The 21,485-nt window shown below is 39.7% G+C and overlaps 1 protein-coding gene across 1 annotated transcript in view; it reads right to left on the bottom strand.

Annotated features, from left to right (window-relative positions):
- The window catches only part of LOC125902243 (macrophage mannose receptor 1-like), a 42,175-nt gene extending 20,690 nt beyond the window's left edge, over positions 1–21,485 (bottom strand). The window contains exons 1-16 of the mRNA XM_049598447.1: positions 21,351–21,485; positions 20,591–20,947; positions 20,072–20,242; positions 14,473–14,628; positions 14,078–14,188; positions 13,101–13,238; positions 12,810–12,989; positions 11,999–12,153; positions 8,374–8,487; positions 7,580–7,695; positions 6,431–6,579; positions 6,141–6,340; positions 5,753–5,868; positions 4,582–4,654; positions 4,319–4,472; positions 4,037–4,075 (exon numbers count right to left, since the gene is read on the bottom strand). Of these exons, the coding sequence (XP_049454404.1) occupies positions 4,037–4,075; positions 4,319–4,472; positions 4,582–4,654; positions 5,753–5,868; positions 6,141–6,340; positions 6,431–6,579; positions 7,580–7,695; positions 8,374–8,487; positions 11,999–12,153; positions 12,810–12,989; positions 13,101–13,238; positions 14,078–14,188; positions 14,473–14,628; positions 20,072–20,242; positions 20,591–20,947; positions 21,351–21,414 (2,293 nt within the window). The 5' untranslated portion in view covers positions 21,415–21,485. The remainder of the gene's footprint in view (positions 1–4,036; positions 4,076–4,318; positions 4,473–4,581; positions 4,655–5,752; positions 5,869–6,140; positions 6,341–6,430; positions 6,580–7,579; positions 7,696–8,373; positions 8,488–11,998; positions 12,154–12,809; positions 12,990–13,100; positions 13,239–14,077; positions 14,189–14,472; positions 14,629–20,071; positions 20,243–20,590; positions 20,948–21,350) is intronic.

Here is a 21,485-nt window from a genome sequence, read left to right as displayed (position 1 = left end):
ATCTACCATTAGGATCAGATATTGTGTTTGAATGTGTAAAGGGAATAGTATGTATTGTAGCAGGATGAAGTGCTCTCCCATGGGTGAGTGTGCTGCGTTGCTCTCCCCTACCTTATTAGCCAATCCGCACCTGAGGCCACCTTATTTAGGGAGGCAGTGTCCATCTCGCCTTCCTCTTGCTCTTTGGCTCTGAGGCCCACCCACTTCCAGGTTGCCTCACTTCCTCCTCTTAGCCATCGCCTGTGCAGGTAATGTAGCGGTAGCTGCCTGGTTTTGTTGTTTGCATTGGATTTTGCGGTTGTCACAGTTATGGTTTGTCTGTGTGCAGACGTCCGACGGGCGGACGCTGCACCTGTGGGGCTGGCTCGCCGGTAATCTGCCATTCAATGCGCTATTGGTCAGCCGCGTTTGCCACTGCCGCTGGGAGACCTGAAGTGCTCCGACCCTCTCCAGTGTGTGTGTGCGTCATCGATGCTGCCTGATCGGTATGTAGGGCCCATGTTGCCCAGCCTCTCCGCCTCAGCATTAATCCTTTTAATATTAATCTAGTCTATTTTATATTTTCATTGTAGATGTTAATTGATATGCGGTGTGACGCTGTCTGAAGACCCGCTGCTGCTTTGCTGCATGTTTTGCGTAGTGCGCTGCTCGCATCACTCCTGTGGTGGCTTTAATCTGCTGGGCTCTGCACGTGCTTGCTGTATGCGTATGGCTGGGCTGGATGGGATGTTCTGTGCCCACCGACAGAACTTCTTCACCCCTATTAGCTCCTCTTTCTTTTGCCTCAGCCCTGATGCAGCATGTGTTGGTTTTGATTTTCTTATGTTGGATTAATTTTTGTTGTTTTGGTTTTGTTTAATCAGATCTTATTTTCTTTTCAGATTAGTAATTAATTACCTTTGATTGACTGTAGCTCCTTTTTTTCTCTCTTACATTAGGATTACTTTGTGATTTGTTTGGTCAAGGTGCCTGAGTTTTGTAAATTCTGGTAGCTGGACTTTCATCATTTGATTTATTTTGTGTATAAATGTTATTCCTAGTAAATCATTTGTTTTTCTTTTGTTTATTCACTTTTGTTAGCTTATTTTGTTAACCATTAAGTTGAGTTATTTTTGGCAGCTACAGTGACTATTTTGTTAAGTTGGTTAATTTGTAACCTTGGTTGCTGCCTATCTTTAAGTCTCATTTATTTATTTGGTTATTTTGCTTATTGGATTGTTTTGTTTGCTTTGCTTGCTTGTTTTGGAGTTATCCCCTTCATTAATATTTTCTTTTTCTTGTTTTTTTTCAGGTGCTGGAAGCTTACGGTGGCAGTCCTGGTGTCCTAGTGGTGGGGTTCCCCCTTTTCTTTTGGTGTGTGTGTGTGCGGTGCGACCCCTCCTCAGTTATTTGGTTTTGGTATTTGAGTGACACGAGCAAGTGGGGTGCTTTTCTCCATGGGTTCCTTCACCTCCCCGTTCTCCTAGTCTCCCCCACTGGTAAGCTCCAGCCCTGTTTGTGCATTTCTTTCTATTAAAGAGAACACGCAAAGCTTCTTTTAATATATGTTGGTTTTATGAAATTTTGTATATATTGTATGTATAAATATATATTTTTATAACTGGAACCACGTCTCCTGCTCCTTAAGTAAAACGAACCTGAGTGCCTTGGTATTAGCTCCAATAAGGTAAAACAAAACTATTTCCTTGGGTGAAATTCCCAAGGTGGCGTTGTCTGGTTTGGTTGGTCATTCCCTAATACTTAAACCTCCCACTCGTATGCTGATCGCCACAGTATGATCTATTCTTCACTTTAAAATGATCTGTAATTTTAAGGTGAGTTTCTTGTAAATAAATATGTGCCCCCAGTTGGTGGAGATAGTGAAGCACACTGCTATGTTTAATGGGGTTATTTAGCCCTTTACAGCTGAAGCTCTTACTGTGGATTGTGTATTGGATTGGGTCATATTAAATAAACAAAAATGCTATGTAAAAACACAGGTGGCGGTCTGCAGAGTCGCTCAAAACAAACATATGACAGATGAAAAAATACACAGAAAAACACAAAGAACAACAAACCCAAATACCCCTCTCACTTTAGCAGAAGCATCCCCCCCAAACGGGATGCGCCCAACCCTCCCACATATTGCTAACAAACACTCTTGCCTGGAAATAACACCCAACCTAACTTATCAACACCGATTTGGCAAACTCAAAAGAAATGTGACATGGTGTGTAAACAATAAAAGAGCTTATTTTAGTTAACACTTTAAACCAGGCAAAAGATGACTTAACAGTTAATATATTAGAATAGCCATGTAAACCACTCTGACCGCTGGGCAGTGTAATGTGAAGAGTGGCCGGAAAGATTAGTCCAAACTTAACATTCGGGCAGGAATGAAGCTCCCATTTCACTTATTAGCCACCGTCGGAGTGAAGTCTGGGAAGATGAAGATCTTGCTACCATTGTAGTGAAGAGGTGACAATTGACCCGCAAGGTGTAGGATTTGGTTACGGACCTGGAAAAGGTTCACCCTGATAACGAGTGGTTGCTGCGGCTTCCTGTCCTTGGGTCTGGCATGTAGGGAACGATGAGCTTGGTCCAAAGTAGGTTTGTTGTCCAACCGCAGTAAGTCCTTGAGGAATTGGGCCATGAACTCAGTGGGACGGGGACCCCGGTGCCCTCAGGTAAGCCCACCAGTCGCACATTGTTCCATCTAGAGCACCCCTCCAGGTCCTCGCATTTTTTCGTCAGCGAGTCGATATGATTAAAAAGTCACATTTCAAGGGAGCTACTACGAAACACGTCTCACATCTTCATCTTCACTTTTTTTTTTTTTTTACAAAGTGTAGAAGGTGGTGTTATATATAACAGAAGCTACAACAGTGATATCTGTAAGTTACCCACAATAGTATTGTTGTGAAGGTAATAATAATAAGGAAGTATTCAGTGGTTACTCTGAGACCACAGAATTGTTTTCATGACGTGACAAAGTTCCATTACCAGATTCAGTGTGGACAGAAAGTGTGCCATGTAACGTGATGTGGTGTGATAGTCTGATGCTTGCTTGCTGATAGGGCACAGTGAGGTTTACATTTGTGGCTTAAATTGATACAGCTTAGCAACTTTCAGGCTTTCTTAATGAAACTTGTGTAAATGGCAGGAGTTTAAATGGACTGAATCAAGAGGAAAAGAGAGAGAAATGGGGGAGTGCAACTGAGAGGGGGAAGTGACGCAGTATGAAGAACGGGGAGAGAGAGTGCAAATGAAAGGGATGTATAATGAGAGAAAAAGAGGGGCTCCAAGATGACTTGGTGTTTCCTTCTGCCCTTGCAGTGGGAGAGATGTGCATACAGTGAAGAGTGGTGATCATCATCTGCACACTACATCACCATGGATCACTGTATTTACTAGATGCAGCAAGGGGCTGCCGAACCCGTCATGCATGAGAAAACAGACTATTGAAATAAGGAAAAGAATGAGAAGTGGTGTGAGGGAGCATGTTAGCCCTTAGCTTCTAATAAATGTTTTAACATTAAAAAATGTTTTTCTTTTACTTTAGAAAGTGGTGTTTTTAATTGGGTTAGGGCCCAAAACTGCTGCCATGGGTTGGGCTTGGACAGAAACTGTGTGGGTTCATGTAGAGTTGGGCCTGATTTTTTAGGGCCCGATCATAGCTTTACAGTAAACATATCTTCTTAATATCAACATGTTAGCATTGTTATTATGGACATCATTCTAATTTCAGCATTTAGCTTAAGTATGGCCTCACAAAGTTGCTAGCATGGCTGTAGGCACTTGTTCTTGGTGTATGAAGTCTGTCGGTCAAATGTAAGGATGTGTAGCAAGTGAGACTAAATATTGAAGGAGGATCACAGCAAAGTAACAGCAGCAGCTGTTAATGACCTGGATTGTGGCGGCCCGTTGCAGTGTAATCTGTCTCGCCATACTTTCATAATGCCTCTTAACTTTGCTCTCAAAGTACACCAGATTGACTCAGTCAGCTTTTAAAATGTACAAAGTTTTCTTGCATTTTCTTAGATAGTAGCTCACTTACCAGGAGTGACACGGCCTGGAGGTTGTTTTGGAATTACTCCTGTAAAGACAAAAACATAAGAATATAATACTCAGAGCACTGGAGTGATAGTCGGCAGCACAGAGTTTAAAATTTTTTCAGCTTCCAACAGCGTCTTCATCAGAAAATTAAGGAAGACACTATTGGGACATCAACTTTGCTCAGTTAACCTTCATCAAAGGTTACAAAGGAGTGACATGCTCTTCTTTGAAACCTCGGTAATCAGACAAAATAGAAAGAAAGGGTTTTAGTTCCTCATCTTACCTATACCTATCTGGCACGCCCAATCTTTGTAGGTCTCACAGTGTAAATCCATCCAAGACCCATGCGTAGTCCGCTTATCAATTCTGAATGCGACGCAAGATTCCAAATTGTTTTTATTGTCTGGCTCTCCATCATCCCAGTGTGTGAACTGCAACTGTAAACAAAACAAACAAAACATGCTGTGATTCATTATTTTATTGTCTATTTTATTAAATTTCCTAAAATAAAGATGATTGACTCAACTATTAAAGTAGAAAACTCACCGGGGATCCATCACTCCATACATAACCGATGACTGGGTCAGGGGCACTAAGTCCAATCCAGATTGTGCCATAGCTATTATGGACAGTGATGATAAAATAAGATTATTGTATTGATCATCATCATCATTGTATTGATCAAGTATAAAACCTGTTTGAAAAATTTTGAAAGAACAAACATGAGTCATCTGTAAAAGCATTGTTGCAGTGCTTGGTTTGGGAACCAAAACTCATTTTCAAATTAGAACCAAATACAAAATGGCAGGTATCAGTTTCTGGTGCTCTGGGTCAGGGTCAGGTCAGGGCAAGTGCGAATTTAACTTGGTAATATTTATGGGTAAGGGGTTAGTTGTGGTACTGTGCTTTACGGTTGTGGGTGAGTGCTGGTTTGCAAAACTGGACCCATGCATGACTTTGCGTTTTCCAAAGCAGTACATTTTGTTTTGCTATGGGAAGATCAATAAGAGTTAGAGGTGTGGGTAAGGCCGTGCGCTATGGGCCCACAGGTTCTCTTCTCTGATGGCCAGCACCTATTTGCTGTCAGCACGGTGCTGTGGTTTCTTTTTTTCCCCTCTCTTTCTTTCACTTGTTCAATCACACATTCACCACAGCACACACTGTGCACAGAGCTTAGCTATACTATTGTAACACCAGTCATCATTCTCGACCCAGCCTTGTTTTTGCCAAGACAGAATGATTGCTCCTCTGTGTTACAACTCTATGTTGTTTTAGGAAATACTGCCATTTCATCTGTCAAGAAACTGTCCTGCCTGCATGTCTTAAGGCTACATTCTCTTCTCACATTCCTAGGACTGTGAGACAGACACAGTGGTGGTCCTAGATTCTTGGGGGGCCCAGGCAGAGAACCCTGTCAGTACAGTAAATGAATAAAGAATGAACAGAGTATGATGGAATCAAACTCTGAAATCAATTTACAGGAACTTTAAAAGTAAATTGGCAAGAATTGTGTTAATATTTTAAAAACATTTTCAAAATTGAATTGAAACCAAATATTATTAAGCACCGGAATCAATAAGTAGAGCCAGAATTGGTAGAAAATTCAAATGTTACCCACCCCTATCCAGTGCTTTGCTGGACAGTAGCCAGCGTTCATCTTTTGGTTCAACCAGTTATGTATTTTCTTAATTTTGTACTTTGCAAGTTCATACTGTACTTCTTTCGTAGTGCTCTCTGCTGATAAAGACTGTGGATGCTGAGCAGGTCTCCTCCGATGGCCTTGCAGTAATCTCTGGCCTCATACCAGGTCCTCCGTTCTGACCCCATAAATATCTTGACCAGAAGACAAAAAGGTTCACCATGGTTTTGTAGTGTAACTTAGCAACTAGCAAACATTGTTGTATTGTCTTTACACTCTTTGTATGTGTGCCAATTGGAGAAGTTTTTACATTTTTCAAGCTCACACAGAGAAGAAAAGCAGTCATTCAAGTCAGGTTCAGATAGTTGAAAAAAGATTACTGTAAATTTGTCTTGCACAAACTAAAAATTATAACCCACGTTCCATATAACCCATAGATAAGGATTTTTTTTTAATGTGACTGTACCTTATAGCAATTGTTTGTTGATTCAATATGAGTCCAGCTGTCTGCACACTGGGTTGGGACAAAAGCAGGTGGTGCAGGGGTTAAAACTGCCCCCTCTGCCAGGTGTTTGCAGATGTATTTCTCCTTATTGGTGCAGGGCAGCACATCCCAGAGACCAGCAAAAACTCCAGATATCATGGCAACACAGCCCTGTTGCTGACCTTGCATTGTTGAGGGAGAAGGTAAAATGTCAATTGTTAAGCCACTTTTTTTATCACATCTTACACATGGAGTTTGAAACATCTCCATACCTGGCATTTCAGCATTCCAGTGAGTAAACCTCACTGAGTCTGTGTTGGTCCACACAAATTGATTGATGGTTTTCTGGTTTGAGAGGCCTAGCCAGAAGTATTTCTCTGGTCTCATCCCCACCAAACTGACCAGGAAGGCATTATCAACCCTGGTGGTATTCACACAATTAGGATCACAGGATTTCTGGTGTCACTAAATATTGTATTGTAACAAAACCTTTTAGATTTTTTTGTGTTTTAAACAGGGTGGCTGCAGGTCCTGAAAAGGTCGTAAAAAGTCTCAAATACACATTTATGAATTAATGTTGTAAGAAATTATAAATTGTCTTAAATTCAGATTGGATGGGTCTTAAAGAAGTATTTCACTGCTGGAAAGATGGTCTCGGCTGTCTGTTAAGTAGAAAGATGAAAATATATTTAAATGCTGTATGAACAGAGAAAAGGTGACACACTTTACACTTTTGCTCAAGTGGTAGAAAACCTACAACTACCAGAATATGGCCATACCGGACAAATAAATTCCTGTCCAAGTTGGTGATGTAATGTGAGTTACATCAGAAAAGGATATGGCAGCCAACCAGTGAAAAAAAAAAACAAACAATTTTATTTTACAGTTAAAGAGTAAGCTAAAATGTTTTGCTGAAAACAGCTACACAGGAACAGAATCTTTTTTCATATTTAATCACCTCTGCCTGGTTCTACCATCTTCCTGTTCACACTGTGGTATTACAGCCAAACACTGCACTAAAATATGTTTCTGAAAATATATTGGGCAGGAAATAGTTAATTCAGTAACATAATTTTGGTTTATTTTTAAACAGCACTGCCTAATGTTAACATGATGACTTTCAAGTTTTCATTCAAAAATGAGGAAGAACAATTTGCGTCCTCCAGCTGATTTTTTGCCAGCAAATGAGCAGGGAATCCTGGGTGATGGCACCATCCATTTATACATACTACCGACATAGTTATGACACAAAGCTGAGAACAGCAAAGTATCCCCTTAAATGACTTGTAGTCACCACAAGAATTAATAATACCTGTTATACCTGTAGACACCCTGTTAAACTTTGTTTTTAAATCCCAATAAGTTGAACTTTGAAATGCAGTATTGCTCAGAACATTCTGAATAAAAAGAAATGGTCTTACCCATTTGAAACATCAGCTAAGTAAGAATCTGAGCTTTTGCAGTCATCTTTGGCCTCATCAAAAGTTTTGGTCTGTGTCGCTACAAAGTAACAGTACGAGCCATGTCTTCTCCAGCCCTTAATTTAAGGGAAACAAAAAAGAAAGATATTTTAATGACTTTTCAAACCTGTGCTATATCAGCAAAATTTCAAAGATGCTACAATCACTACAGTCAAATCATTATTCAAAAGATTTATTAAACTTGGCCTGCAGTAGTAAGTCAAGTTAAACATTTTATTTTATTAAATGCTCCATTAATTAATTGTTTTGGTTTTTTTTTCTCAATCTTTCTTGGCCACAACTCTACAACACATTGAAAAAGAGAAAGCCCCTCGACATATTATTCTTATACCATAGTAAGGAGGAGCATTTATGTAATCCTGTGTTTCTTCCCACTTGTAAATTTAATATTAAATGGCATATTAGCTGTTTGTTTTGGTCTCGGTGAGAAAAATATCTCTTACTGAAACTGCTTGAAGCTCCACTTAGTAAACTAGCTGACTTGCCAACCCTGCTTTGTTGAACTGGGCAAGTTGAGTACTTTGAATTTGTCAGGTTTTTTTTTTTTGCCTCTGAAGACAATCAAAACTGATCTTAAAAAGGCTGAAAGGCCTGGAGGTTTAGGCACTACATTCAGCTTAATGTTCTGGAATTATTTTATAAACAAGACATTATTTTTATGTATAGAGAGAGCCTATCTTGAAATAGATTTTAAAAAAAAAACAAAAACAAAAAAACAAGTACACTTAACGTACAGTTTTGCAGCCGACGTCCTGCTCCACTCCATCTCCAGTGGGTTTTGAGGCACTCGTCTTCATACAAATGTAGCCATGTTTCTCCTCACAAACATGATCAGCCCAGTTCCCATTCTGCAACAATGTAAAGTTAAATATTTATTTATGTGGAAACTAGATGTTCTGGAAGGCACTACAGTCAAGGCACTGGTAAATCACATGTCAAACATAAACACCTAAGTCTTAAAGGAGCTATATGTAAGAAATATAAAGCAAATAGTCGCAAAATCCTCCTAATATGTCACAGAGACTAAGGAATAATGTTCATATAACATACTGATCTCACCGACAACAATAGTACAGCCAGAATATTCGCATTTAAAAAAACATTTTACGGTCCGCAAATCATGTTTATGTTTTGAATTTGTGTTTTGGCCTGTTCCTCCATATCCAAAACTGCATTCTGTCATCTTAGAAACATAACTAAAGTTAGATCATTTATATCCCTCTCAGACACTGAAAAGTTGGTGCATGTTTTTATCTCAAGCAGGCTGGATTATTGTAATGCACTTTTAGCAGGAATAACAAAACAGGCACTTAACAGGCTCCAACTTGTTCAGAATGCTGCAGCTAGAGTAATAACCAGGACCAAAAAATATGAGCACATCACTCCCATCTTAATTTCTCTTCACTGGCTTCCTGTGAAGCAAAGAATTGATTTTAAGATTTTGCTTATTGTTTTTAAAGCTATAAATGGCGTAGCTCCACCTTATATCAAGGACATGCTGGCTGAGTACACACCAGACAGACTCCTGTGATCTGGAAGTAGAAGCCTTCTCACTATCCCAAGAATACACTCTAGATCAGCTCATGGTGCTTTCAGTCACTATGGTCCAGTTCTTTGGAATTCTTTACCACAACACCTCAGGTTCATTACATCAATTTCCACTTTTAAACGCAGGTTAAAAACACATCTCTTTTCACAAGCTTTTAACTAGATGTGTGTGTGTGGTTTTAATCAGCTATAACATTACCATTGTTTTGTGTTTTTGTTGTTATCAGGTTTTTACATGCTCTTGTACTGTGTAATCTCCTTGCTGTTATGTGTTTGTTTTTATATGTATGTTGTGTTTGTTTTAAGCACATTGAGCTATGCTTGTCATATGAAATGTGCTATACAAATAAATTTTACTTGACTTAACTTGTGCCACCCACCACCGTCTACCAGTCACACAGTTAGTAGAGTCTCAGCATCAGTTACAGTTACAACTGAGCTACAGCAGCACGGCAAGCAGCATTAGCAGTGTCCCAGTATACACAGCATGCCAGACATGCTTGAACGGTCCGCTGGAAAACCGTAGATCAAGGACGCGGCGACGCAGCCCTGCCACGGTAGCTGCCCGTGTGCAAACAAATCAGTCTCCAGCGTGCCGCTGTCCAGCAACCTCGAATCTATAGGGGAGAGGGGGTGGACAAGACTCGCGGCAGTATTTTGAATTTGAGTGCATTAACCGTTTTGGCCACATTCTTACATACTGCGCCTTTAAGACAGTACAAATTTGATATTGTACTTAAGAGTAGAGTGCAGCTGGGGCGTCATGTTTCCTTCCCAAGAGAGCAGTAACCAAACCTGACCCGAACTTGACATGCATTCTGTTTTTTACGGCCTAACCCGACCTGAGCCTGATGTGGTTAATGTAGGCTACTGAAGCACTGAGTTTGTCTCTGTCACACTATTATTGTTACCAAAGTTATAGCTTGCCTGTACGCCGTGATTACTCACTTGACACTTTGTAAATGACCATTAAAAGATATTATTTATATAGACTATCTTACTATATAATTACGAAAACTCTGTTTGTGTCTCTGTTCCACGTTTTTCTCCTCACTGACTTGGTCAATCCATGTGAAATTTGGCACAGTGGTAGAGGGTCATGGGAGGATGCGAATGAAGCAATATTACATCAATTGGCCAAAGGGGGGCGCTATAGCAACCGATTGAAATTGCAAACTTTGAATGGGCATATGTCATGCCCCGTATGTCCTAGAGACATGAAACTTTGCACAGAGATGCCTCTCCTCATGAGGAACAAATTTACCTCAACAACCCATAACTTCCGTTTATATAGATTTTCCACCATTTTGAATTTTTTGAAAAAGAACACTTAAAATCGAGCTCATCACATAAAGGTGTATAACATCTCAAGGGTTTCAGCGATCACCATGCAACTTTGTAGGCATATGACCACACATAATCTGAGGGGACCCCTCCATTATTGACCCCATCAAACAAAATGGGGGCGCTAGAGAGCTCATTTCTTACCTAGGCCGAACTGCCATATCGATTTTTACTAAACTTGGTAGATATGTAGAACAGGACGCCTCAAGGTGACTGGAAAAATGTAACTCTAATTGGCAACTGGGTGGCGCTATAACAACAGAAAAATGCTTAAAAATGGCTAAAATGTGACCGATCGCTGTGGCTCCCCCTGTGGCCCAATGTTTTTACCTCAACTACTAATGTACAGTTTCAGCCCACTAACTGTCCCACTATTGGCAATGGTACTACTGTACTTTCAATAAAGCAATCGTACTATCAAATTCACAAAAACTCTGATTACATTGCTCTTCTTAATGGGTTCATTTGACTATTTAATCTGCAATTTCCTATGACCTGTATTCCAAACACACACCATGTGAAACTGTGCGTGGGCAACTGTGCACTCAATGGGTATTGACTAGTAGATAGATTATTTTACACACGTCTCTCACACACACACAAGCACGCATGCACGCACGCACGCACGCACACATGCACGCGTGCACACATGCATGCACACACAGTCTCTTTCTCCCTCTTTACTTAAAAAAATCCCTCCTCCTTATCAGAATCTGAATCCGATACTACCAGTGATATTTCTCGTGACCCCTCCTCCCCTCCATGAAATCGGACTGCCTAAATTGGATGCTGTCCTTGTGTTACATTGGGATGGCAGGGGCAGTATGTAGTTGATGCATTAATGCAGAACCATAATCAAGCTCTGCCGGTAAATGTTTAGTGTATGCTGTCAGCAACATATGCTAAGGTTAGCACAACAAGTGGACTGGTGTTGCTCCAGCGTTGCGAATAATGTGAATCAAAAACATTGAATATGTGACTACATCATTACATCATTACTACTACAAACTACAAAATACTTTATGGTCAAAAAATATTTTGAAGTGCATATAAAAAGATGATAGTAACACAAATGCAATTTAAAAATGTGATGACAATGAAGTAAAGATAACTCATTTAATTGTAGGGCATCTTGTGAAAGTGAGTTTTATGGAGGCACTTAGAAGCCGCAGTGGAGTCTGCCAGTCACACAATGAGGGGAAGTCTGTTCCAAAGCTGAGAGGCCATAACCAAAAATGCATGGTCACCACTGGTTTTCAGTCTGGCTGGTAGGACAGCTAAAAGGTTTGATCAGGTGTTCAAACCTGGCTGTTCTGTAAGGGGTTAACATTTGTTTTATATAGTCTGGATTAAGACCATGGATGGACTTGTAGTTCACTGGTAAGATTTTAAAATGCATTCAAAACACAACAGGCAACCAGTGGAGTGATGCTAGAATTAATCTCCATTTCCACACATGCTCCTTACCTCTCCCCTGATGAGAACACAGTCCTTCAAATCAGTGGAGACAGCAGGTTTTCCAAATTCCCAGCTAGTGAAGCTGACAGGTGAGTGGTCAATCCACTCAAACAGTCCCTCTGTCTTTCTGTCATTCAGTCCAATCCAAACCTCATCAGTGGATGCTGCAGGCACGGACAAAGAAACTTATACTTAAAGTGAATTATTCACAATTAAACTAATACTAATAAATAGGAGCCATCTGCATATGATGTTCATGTGTTTTTCGTATGTCCTTCTTGACTGGTTCATTCATTCTTACCAATCACTGAATCATACTTCAGCTGTCTGGTGAGCAACTTGCTAGTATTATTCTATTTCATCAACAAAGGAAAATCTATCTAGGGTTTTCTACAGTGTATTACAGCAGAGACAGACCACCTTGCCAGAATTAAAGCCCATCTCTACTAACATCACTGTAAAGAAGTAATTCCACATATGTAATAATAATCTTCAGAGAGAAAGTGCAAGGGTGTTGTTGTGTTGTTGTCACCAGGCACACACCAGGCATTTAGTGGGTAGGGTATTTATTTAGACCATCATAGTAACTGAAATGATCATGAAAAAGAGGTGTCAAGATCAGCTTCAATGCAGCACATGACAATGAATCATTGTAATGACTGTAAATTCCTTTTAAGGGTGTTAATCAGTGCAGCACATCACAATGCCTGGAAATGAAAGCCGAGAGAAAGGAAGGCCTCAGCGATTTAAGGGGTGTTTTTTGTTCTAAGGATTTGTTCCTTAAAGATAAATGTGTGTGTTTTTATTTTTTCTCACATACTGTATCCAAGTTGAGAGATCACAAAGCTTTGGTCCTCCACATTGTGGATGCTGACTAGGTCCCCTCCTTCATTAAGACACTCTCTCTGAGCATCAGACCAAGATTGCTGAGTACGATTGAGGTAGAAGCAGTGGCCACTGTAGGGAATCCAAGGGCTTGAACAAAATCCTGCCTCAACATCTGATTTGGAAAACAAACAAACAAGGAAATTAAAGGACTGAATTAAAGATAGACAGTGTATTGTTACAGTTCTGAGGGAATGAGTAGAACATAATAGATCTTTTTCTTTACCTTGTGGAGGCACTACCTTGGTGGCTTCACTGTAGCAGATATACCCGAGTTTCTTGCTGCAAAGTGAACTTTGCCAGGAGTACTGTACATCAGCATCAACAATAGCACAGTTTTGTCCCGTAGTAGGAAGTGGATGTCCTAAAACAAAATAATGGTTTGTCATGTTATCATATCAGTCCACTCAATTTTATAGTCTTACTAACAGCCCCCTGAAAAACTACAGATTATGGTTACATGTCAGTTTTTGCATATATATCCAACAAATAAGATAATAAATAAGATATATATATATATAATAAGATATATATTTGTGAGGTGTAGAGGTACTGGAAGACAGCCCACATTTTTTTAGCCTTATATGTAACAGACAATTATGAGAGTGGTATCAATCTTTTTATTTTACTCTTGCCAAGAAAGCAAAGAGTCATTTGGCTCATGTTCACTTACTAGCTTTCACACTATTGTTACTAAGGTCAAGAACAGATTGTATGTGCAAATCAATTAAAATTTCTGTCAAATGACCTCAAGGTCACCCCACTATAAATTGAGCATGACTCCAAGCTTACCTGAGAATTGTGATACAGCAGAATAGAAATAAGACAAAACATGGCATATCATATCATGGCATATATTTGCAAAGTTCATAACCACCTTATCTTTAAATGACAAAAAAACAAAGGCTAGAACAAGAAAACAAACAAACATAAACCTCAGCTGTTTGTAGAATACACTTGACAGCTACAGCAAATAAAACATACATATTTGACTGGGCCAGATTTGAGCCCAAGGGGAAGAAAATATTGTTTTTTCTGTCTGTCTGTCTGTCTTTCTCTCTTTCTCATAGTAAATTTAGTTTGTTTAGTATTCAGGGGTCTTCACCACACTGGATTATATTCCGTTTAAATCATATATGTGTATTTGCAATTCATTTTAATATGTTATTATTTTATTATTATTAAAGTAAAGGACAAACACACCCGAGTCCCATTTCAGATAGCGGTAAGGCTTCCCATTAGACCATTTCCAGCTATGTTCTGTATCCATGATCAGCCCAGTCCAAAGCTTACTGCCCCCATGACCTAGGAGGGCTGTTGGGACATGGAAAACAACAGTGACAAAATTGTAAGTCTTTCCCTATGCCAAAAGTTGTAAAAAGGTCCTAAATATTTTGACAACACAACAACATCCATGCAAACATACAGATATATCAATGCAAGCAATGCATTTTAAAACATATTAAATCACCATTTCAATTATGGGTGCTGTTATATATCACATCCATTAATGAAAAAACAAATAGTACGTAATTATTGTATTTGCCTAAATACCAGTCCCTTTATCAATACATTCAGTATAGTTAGCGTCACCTTACCTGTGATGTAAGCCTGCTCGTGAGGATCGGTGATACTGAGCAGGGACGCACCCTGCTGTTTGCAGCTGGCGTCAGCCTGGGGCCAAGTCAGAGCTGCTTGTGTGTTGAGCTGGTAATACGCTCCTGTTGTTGGGTGTTTAGTCCAGCCATCTTTTGCTATTAATGCATATACAAAACGTGGTTATGTTATGTTTGCTATGAAGTATAAAATTGTATCTGCAACATTAAGTTGTATATTTTTATCTTCATTATATGCTAGGGGTTGACTTGGTAGGACCTAAATCGAATTACGTGTTTTCAAATTTAATTGCACTCACTGATAGTGTAACCACTTTCCTGCTAGATTTGGCGAGTTTTAAGACCCTCAAGGGGTCTTAGCCATAAGTTTAACCATTTGGTGCCTGCCTGCTTTTGTGTCAAAGCCTCTACAGAAGTGTTCAGTTGAGCGGGTAGAGGGAGAATGTGTCAGTATTCAGGAAAGGCAGGGGAACTTGACGTCATGGTAGCAATAAACCATGAATGTAACAGTAAATGTTCATTTTGAGCTGCAGTTTGTCAGACCTGGCGGTGGCGCATCGAGAAATTGTTATATGTTTTGCGTCATCTGATTGGCTCTTCTTATCTTTTTTTGTAGAGACCACGGATCAATCTATTTAGAATGAATATTGGTCAGATATATATATGTATATATATGTATATTAGGGTTGGGAATCTCTCTGTGATAGACGATTCGATACGTATCTAGATACACGGGTTACAATACAATTCAAAAATGATATATTTTTAATACAGAACGATTCGATACGATTTGATACGATTCTATGGTTAACATTTGTTGATGTAGACATTAATCATATATTATAAAATAAAGAAGCCAATTCTATAAAAGTGACATTCTTACAGTATTTTCAGATTTGTAAAAGACCACATCCCCAAGCATTGTTGCTGTATGGCACTGGCAAAAATAAAATAAAAAGACAAACAACAACAAAATCACACATTGTCTGTGTTTTTGTATGTATCTTATATGGACTTGAGTCTGGAATAAAGTTTATCATAACGCTGTACAGTATAAACATAAAGCAGAATAAAATAATAACATGCAGTGTAGGGGCAGAATCTGACATCTCCTGTTATTAGTTGATATCATGGACTGTGATGACTAGCAGCTTATCACTGACAGCATGTCAGACTGTTCCTCTGTGTTTGCTACACTCTGTTTGTCATTTATAAAAAGATAAATCACTTTTCTATAATACATCAATGATATTTCAATGGAATAAATTACTTACTGACTTATTCGTACTTCAAAAACAGCATCAATAAGTGATTTACATAGGGGGGATCAAAATGAAATAAATAAATAAAATAAAAATCAACCAGCCATCCTCCTCTGACAAGTAAAGAACAGTCCCTAAAGTACGGTGAGGTTTGTGGAAATGTGAACGGCTCGCTTCTCCTCTGACACGTCACATACCTGTGTGCTGCCACGGCTCGGCTGTTCAGGTATTTTTGGGCAGTCACTTCTTGGACCTGGAACCAGGCTTCTCGGTCGCTGGTAAGCTGTTATCTTGCGCCCCGGAGCACTATGGCCGCCGTATTTGACAGGAATACGTATTTCTGTCTGTGTCTGTGACCCCCATTCAACCCACAACCGGCAGGATTCACCTTTAGTTTCTGCTGCGGCTTGGCTGCTCCCTGGTTTATCCAACCAGCATTAGCTTCTGTTCCTCAGCTCCACCGGTCAAGTTGGCGCTGATGTTTACATCCATTATCGTTGTCAGTAATGCCTGCTACGGAGCATGCCGCCGGCTCTCGCGTTGTTTTAGAGATGCAAACTGTTAAAGCCAGTCAACCGATTGCTAGTCTCACGATACCCGATCCATGACTCTACTATCGATTCATCTGAGGATTCATGGCTGATTCGAATCGATTGAGGAGGCTGCTACCGACGCAGCCATATCTCTCGCTTGTCAAACCGGATTTCTGGTCGTATCAGTTAATCGTTCCCAACCCTAATGTTTGTGTGTGTGTGTGTGTGTGTGTATATACACTACCGGTCAAAAGTTTTAGAACACCCGAATTTTTCCAGTTTTTTATTGAAAATTATGCTGTTTAATGTCTCATTGTACTCTGAAATGAAAGCATAGAACAAATAAACAATTGAGGTCAAAAAAGAAATCATGGAATCAATTTATAAACCAAAATGTATTCTAAACTTTTGACTCATCAAAGTAGCCACCTTTGGCAGATATAACAGCTGAACACACTCGTGGCATTCTTTCTACAATGGAAATCAAATATTCTGCAGAAAGTTCTTCCCAACTCTGTTGCAGAAGTTCCCATAAATGTGTGGCACTTGTAGGTTGCTTTGCTTTCACTCTTCTGTCCAGTTCATCCCAAACCAGCTCGATGGGGTTTAAGTCTGGAGACTGTGCTGGCCACTCCATGTTTTCAAGCTTACCATCTTGTTCTTTTTTCCTGAGGTAGTTCTGGCATAGCTTGGACGTATGTTTTGGGTCATTATCTTGCTGTAGGATGAACCCCTGACCAACTAGGCGCATACCAGAGGGTACTGCATGGTGCCGCAGAATGCTGTGGTAGCCGTTTTGGTTCAGGGTGCCTCTCACTCTGTACAAGTCACCGACCCTGGATCCAGAAAAACAGCCCCAGACCATCACGCTTCCTCCTCCATGTTTGACAGTTGATGTCACACACTGAGGAACCATCCTTTCGCCTACTCGACGGGCGTGCATAAAAACACTGCGTGATGAACCGAAGATTTCAAACTTTGATTCATCAGTCCATAACACCTTCTTCCAGTCTTCAGTAGTCCATTGGTGGTGTTTCATGGCCCAGGCAAGCCTCTTCTTCTTATTCTGATGTCTTAGCAATGGCTTACTTGCTGCAACTCGACCGTTCAAACCTGCAACTCAAGGTCTTCTCTTCACAGTTCTGTTCTGTTGTCCTGTGAGCTGCCTATCACGCAAGCTGTTGACTCTCAGAAACTTGTCTTCTGATTCTGTTGTGGCTTTGGGTCTGCCAGACCTCTTCCTGTCAGAGTTTCTCCCAGTTTCTGAGTGCCTTTTGATGGTGAAGGAAACTGTACTCACTGACACCTTGACTTTCTTTGCAATTTCTCTGTAGGAAAGCCCTACATTTTTAAGTGTTATGATGGTCTGTCTCTCTTCCACTGTTAATTGCCTTTTTCTTGCCATTTTTATGGTAACACACTACTTTCTGCAGTACAATACTGTTCAAATGATGCTCACAAGGGTATGGTACCACAGTGTGTTCCAGCACTGCTTTTATGCAGACAGAGGGGGTTGTAAGTAATCAAGAAAAGTTGGAACACCTGTAGGAATTGGTAGCACCAACTTTCAAGGCTTGATCAACCTCCACTGCTGCAGAACAGCTTTAAGTTGTTAACCCATTTCTTGTTCCCTGAAAAAGGCCTTTTTGTATAATTCTGAAATGTATATTATTTTTCAGTTTTGGGTAACCTTACCCTTTTTTTAACCTCTAGCAGTTCACTACTTACCTTTGTACCATTTCAAGCTATTCATTGGACTTGAACGGCTTGAATTTCAATAAAAAACTGGAAAAATTGGGGTGTTCTAAAACTTTTGACCGGTAGTATATATAAATATAAATATGTATATATATATATATATATATATATATATATATATATATATAGATATAGATATAGATATACATCTATATATATATATATATATATATATATATATACAGTACAGGCCAAAAGTTTGGACACACCTTCTCATTCAATGCGTTTTCTTTATTTTCATGACTATTTACATTGTAGATTCTCACTGAAGGCATCAAAACTATGAATGAACACATGTGGAGTTATGTACTTAACAAAAAAGGTGAAATAACTGAAAACATGTTTTATATTCTAGTTTCTTCAAAATAGCCACCCTTTGCTCTGATTACTGCTTTGCACACTCTTGGCATTCTCTCCATGAGCTTCAAGAGGTAGTCACCTGAAATGGTTTCCACTTCACAGGTGTGTCTTATCAGGGTTAATTAGTGGAATTTCTTGCTTTATCAATGGGGTTGGGACCATCAGTTGTGTTGTGCAGAAGTCAGGTTAATACACAGCCGACAGCCCTATTGGACAACTGTTAAAATTCATATTATGGCAAGAACCAATCAGCTAACTAAAGAAAAACGAGTGGCCATCATTACTTTAAGAAATGAAGGTGAGTCAGTCCAGAAAATTGCAAAAACTTTAAATGTGTCCCCAAGTGGAGTCGCAAAAACCATCAAGCGCTACAACGAAACTGGCACACATGAGGACCGACCCAGGAAAGGAAGACCAAGAGTCACCTCTGCTTCTGAGGATAAGTTCATCCGAGTCACCAGCCTCAGAAATCGCAAGTTAACAGCAGCTCAGATCAGAGACCAGATGAATGCCACACAGAGTTCTAGCAGCAGACCCATCTCCAGAACAACTGTTAAGAGGAGACTGCGCGAATCAGGCCTTCATGGTCAAACAGCTGCTAGGAAACCACTGCTAAGGAGAGGCAACAAGCAGAAGAGATTTGTTTGGGCCAAGAAACACAAGGAATGGACATTAGACCAATGGAAATCTGTGCTTTGGTCTGATGAGTCCAAATTTGAGATCTTTGGTTCCAACCGCCGTGTCTTTGTGAGACGCAGAAAAGGTGAACGGATGGATTCCACATGCCTGGTTCCCACTGTGAAGCATGGAGGAGGAGATGTGATGGTGTGGGGTGTTTTGCTGGTGACACTGTTGGGGATTTATTCAAAATTGAAGGCACACTGAACCAGCATGGCTACCACAGCATCCTGCAGCGACATGCCATCCCATCCGGTTTGCGTTTAGTTGGACGATCATTTATTTTTCAACAGGACAATGACCCCAAACACACCTCCAGGCTGTGTAAGGCCTATTTGACCAAGAAGGAGAGTGATGGAGTGCTGCGGCAGATGACCTGGCCTCCACAGTCACTGGACCTGAACCCAATCGAGATGGTTTGGGGTGAGCTGGACCGCAGAGTGAAGGCAAAGGGGCCAACAAGTGCTAAACACCTCTGGGAACTCCTTCAAGACTGTTGGAAAACCATTTCAGGTGACTACCTCTTGAAGCTCATGGAGAGAATGCCAATAGTGTGCAAAGCAGTAATCAGAGCAAAGGGTGGCTATTTTGAAGAAACTAGAATATAAAACATGTTTTCAGTTATTTCACCTTTTTTTGTTAAGTACATAACTCCACATGTGTTCATTCATAGTTTTGATGCCTTCAGTGAGAATCTACAATGTAAATAGTCATGAAAATAAAGAAAACGCATTGAATGAGAAGGTGTGTCCAAACTTTTGGCCTGTACTGTATATATATATATATATATATATATATATATATATGTATATATATATATAATGTGTGTGTATATATATATAATGTATGTATATATGTAATTAAAAATCTATACAGTATATATATGAGTAGTTATGTAGGCAACACTGGCTTCTGAAAGCTTTCATGACTCACGTATTTTCAATCAGTATACATTTCCACTATAAATTTCAAATGCTCATATGTACTCACAGGTAACTGGACAGTAACCCCAGATTTCATTGTGATATTTGGTTTCAATAGCACACCAAAGATGGTTTCCTGGAGTGTCAAGTGTCGTGCAGTCTGAGAACCACTGGTCTTTGTAGTAGAAGGGAAACATGCACGGCAGTCCAGCTGCATTTCCACGAATAGTATAAAGTTCTAGGAGGTGATGAGAACAAAGCAAAGATGTGTTTCAGAAAATCTGTTCTTGCTGTGATTTACCTCATAATGACAGCACATAACAAAATTTTCAAAACAACTATTTTAAATGCAGGATAGAATCCTGAGAATTTTTGTGTTTTATATTTATATTAATTTTAAAAAAAAAAGTTTTCTAAAACAATTATGACTATATGGCATAGCTATTTACCAGTGTGTAATTTGTATTACATTCTCTAAAACTGTTATCTTCATCATTTTAGTCTTGTATTTGAAATGATGTGATAATGGTTATGATTTGGTGTTACCAGTACAAGTCCTTCAAAACAACACTGTTTTATACTGTACCTCTATATGTTCTTGCACATGCACCATTGGATGTCCCTGTAATTGTGAGGTGGTTATTGGGTCCTACTGTTTTGGAGAGAACTGCTGTGTTATCTGCAGTGAGCTCAATGTAGAGCTTCTGGTCTTTAAGGGCGAGCACTGTTCCGTTCTTGCATTCCCACTTTTGGAGGTCGCTGTTTTCGTCACAATCATAGAGGCTTACTTCACTCCCCACACTTTTCCCTTGGACTCCCAGGCATTTCTTCCTTTGTTGAACCAGAAGTCGTTCACCAGTTGTCCAGCGTATGTCACTGCATTGGTTATTTGTTTTAATCAAACAAAAACCAGTGTCCTTGTTGGTCAGTTGAAATGGTGAATCTGCACAGAAGGAATTACACTCTTTAGAATGTTAATTGCAAAAGAAATTGGAAAATCCTTTGAAAAACTGTTTTTGACGGATAGACTGCTCAGTCTATAACTGGAGTTGTTTCAGTTGTGTGTAATTTGTCTGTTTAAATTTCATATTTTTAGACAATGATTCTGACTGGTATTTACAGAATAAACATAAATAAGCAGCTATTCAACTATCCCATGTCTGCAAAACATAAATACAAAAAGTAAAACTGCAGTAACCTTGATATTTAATCATAGCAAATACACAATTTATTTAACACAGGTGACGCACACTGACAACATGCACATTGACACAAAATAAACAACACAACAGTCTCACATTAAGAGTAGAGGGCACAGCTAGACAATCTCAGTCAAAATACTGTACCGTCTAAAGCCAGACATTGTGATGTTTGGATGAGGAGCACAAAGGCTGTAAAAGTTATCTTCATGTCGGTATTCTTCAGAGACGTCTTACAGCTGAAGACATTTCTTAGAGAGGATTGTACTGACACATCCAGTA

Source organism: Epinephelus fuscoguttatus, linkage group LG15, assembly GCF_011397635.1.
Source record: "Epinephelus fuscoguttatus linkage group LG15, E.fuscoguttatus.final_Chr_v1".
Taxonomy (NCBI): domain Eukaryota; kingdom Metazoa; phylum Chordata; class Actinopteri; order Perciformes; family Serranidae; genus Epinephelus; species Epinephelus fuscoguttatus.
The sequence above is the reverse complement of the archived record's forward strand: the minus strand, read 5'-3'. Positions and strand labels throughout refer to the sequence as shown.